Genomic DNA, 1981 nt, shown 5'->3' with positions numbered 1-1981 from the left:
CCATAATAATTCAAATAAATTGGATAGATGGAAAACCATATATGTGAATAATGATGCAAATAATGATGATCTTCATTTTCTTTTTTTTTTCTATTTAGTTTTTATTTCTTTGCAATCCAGCTAGACATGGAAGTAAATAAGGAAAATATGGAACCCAAAGAATTGTAGCAAGAGCAAAAAGATTATAGGAATATTGCGAGCAAATGGGATGGAGGGGGTGCTCTCCTGAGCTACAGAAGGAATGATCTGGTAGTTTAAGATAAAACAAGCCAAATTTATTAGAGTTGTCCACAGTCCGCAATGGTGATCTTCTTGCTGGTCTTGCTATTCTTGGACCCAAAGCCCTCCATGACTTGCACAACATTCATGCCCTCTTTCACCTTGCCAAAAACCACATGCTTCCCATCCAACCATTCAGTCTTAGTATTGCAGATGAAAAACTGGGAACCGTTTGTGTTGGGTCCTGCATTTTCCATCATCAAGATGCCAGGACCTGTATGCTTCAAGATGAAGTTCTCATCATCAAATTTCTCCCCATAGATGGACTTGCCACCAGTGCCATTACGGCGTGTAAAGTCACCACCCTGGCACATAAACCCTGGAATAATCCTGTGAAAGCAGGAACCCTTATAACCAAATCCTTTCTCTCCAGTGCTCAGAGCACAGAAATTTTCTGCTGTCTTTGGAACTTTGTCTGCAAACAGTTCGAAGGAGACGCGGCCCAAGGGGTCACTGTCGACGACGTTGTTGAAGAACACAGTGGGGATGACCATGGCTGATAGGAAAAGGCTCAAGGCGGTGGTGTCTGCATTTTCAAATTAACAGCACACTGACCAGTGTTTATCCATTAAGACTTTGGGTTGTCACCCATTAGGATGTTTATCAAGTAGAGAACCTTAGCCTCTGCCAGTTGAATTTTCAATTTGCCACCTGCAATCATTCCCCAACTTGTAATCCAGGTACAGAGCAGGGCTGTCTGAGGCTGTCACTGTGATTTCCCAAGGAATTTTCCTCTTGTTATTTAAAATTACTTCATGTACCTACTACAAAACAACTGCCTGAAGATTATGCTTCCTCCCTTCTACTCTTCAGACAAGATTATCTCCACATTGTTATATAAACCTAGTTCATATGCTTGCAGAATTGCTACATGTCAGAACTTTTAAAAATCAGTGACTTTTGCTTTTTGACAAAGTGCCAGACTTGGAGGTAAATCTTCTGACATTTTGGAAACAGTCGAGGCCTTACAGTCTAAAAGTTGGCTACACAGTAGCATTGTTTTGAAGACTTCAGTTTTATATGGATTTGAAAGTTACATTTGACAAAATATTCTGACTTTCAAATTCACATATATCCAACAAACCACAATAAATAATATTATCCCAGTGTTTTGCAACTAGTCTGAAATTAAACCCAGAGGGTCAGGACACTTGGCATAGAGCAGGTAATTGGAGTTATGATTCAGACTCAGTTAAGAGCACATTCATGTGACCATGCCCAGATAAGTAGAGAGTAAGACATGACAAAAAGTAGGATGATTTTTATCCATTTAGAGAGAAAGAAGTCAGAATTGATTTTTTAAAATATAGGTACATGCAATGATATATTATTAAATAAAGTGGTATGCATTGTTCAGTTCGGGGACATTCTTGTATATAAATTAAATGTACAGGTGACTTCTAAAAGTTTCTTTTTTTACTAAATATTATATGTTGGTTTGGTTTTTTTTTCTTTTACTTTTTATTTTATTTTATTTTATTTTTTGAGTTGGAGAATCTTACTCCGTTGCCCAGTGGCATGCTCACAGCCACCCCAGTGTTGACCTGCTGGGCTCAGGCGATCCTTCTACCTCAGCCTTCCAAGTAGCCATATGCCTGGCTATTTTTTTTTTTAATTGTAGAGATGAGATCTTACCAGGTTACTCAGGCTGTTCTCAAATCCATGGGCTCAGGTAATCCCCTCACCTTGGCCTCCCAAAGTG

At 39.0% G+C, this 1981-nt stretch overlaps 1 protein-coding gene across 1 annotated transcript; it reads right to left on the bottom strand.

The window, feature by feature from the left end:
- Nucleotides 1-278: 278 nt before the first annotated feature.
- LOC110594569 (peptidyl-prolyl cis-trans isomerase A-like) lies at nucleotides 279-773 on the bottom strand. The gene has a single exon (XM_021706995.1). It carries the CDS (start codon nucleotides 771-773, stop codon nucleotides 279-281), a length of 495 nt encoding a protein of 164 aa, XP_021562670.1.
- Nucleotides 774-1981: the final 1208 nt, after the last annotated feature.

The sequence above is a fragment of the Carlito syrichta genome, unplaced genomic scaffold (assembly GCF_000164805.1).
Source record: "Carlito syrichta isolate Samal-C Ts95f unplaced genomic scaffold, Tarsius_syrichta-2.0.1 Scaffold316281, whole genome shotgun sequence".
NCBI classification, from domain to species: Eukaryota; Metazoa; Chordata; class Mammalia; order Primates; family Tarsiidae; genus Carlito; species Carlito syrichta.
This window is presented reverse-complemented; position numbering and strand designations above follow the sequence as displayed.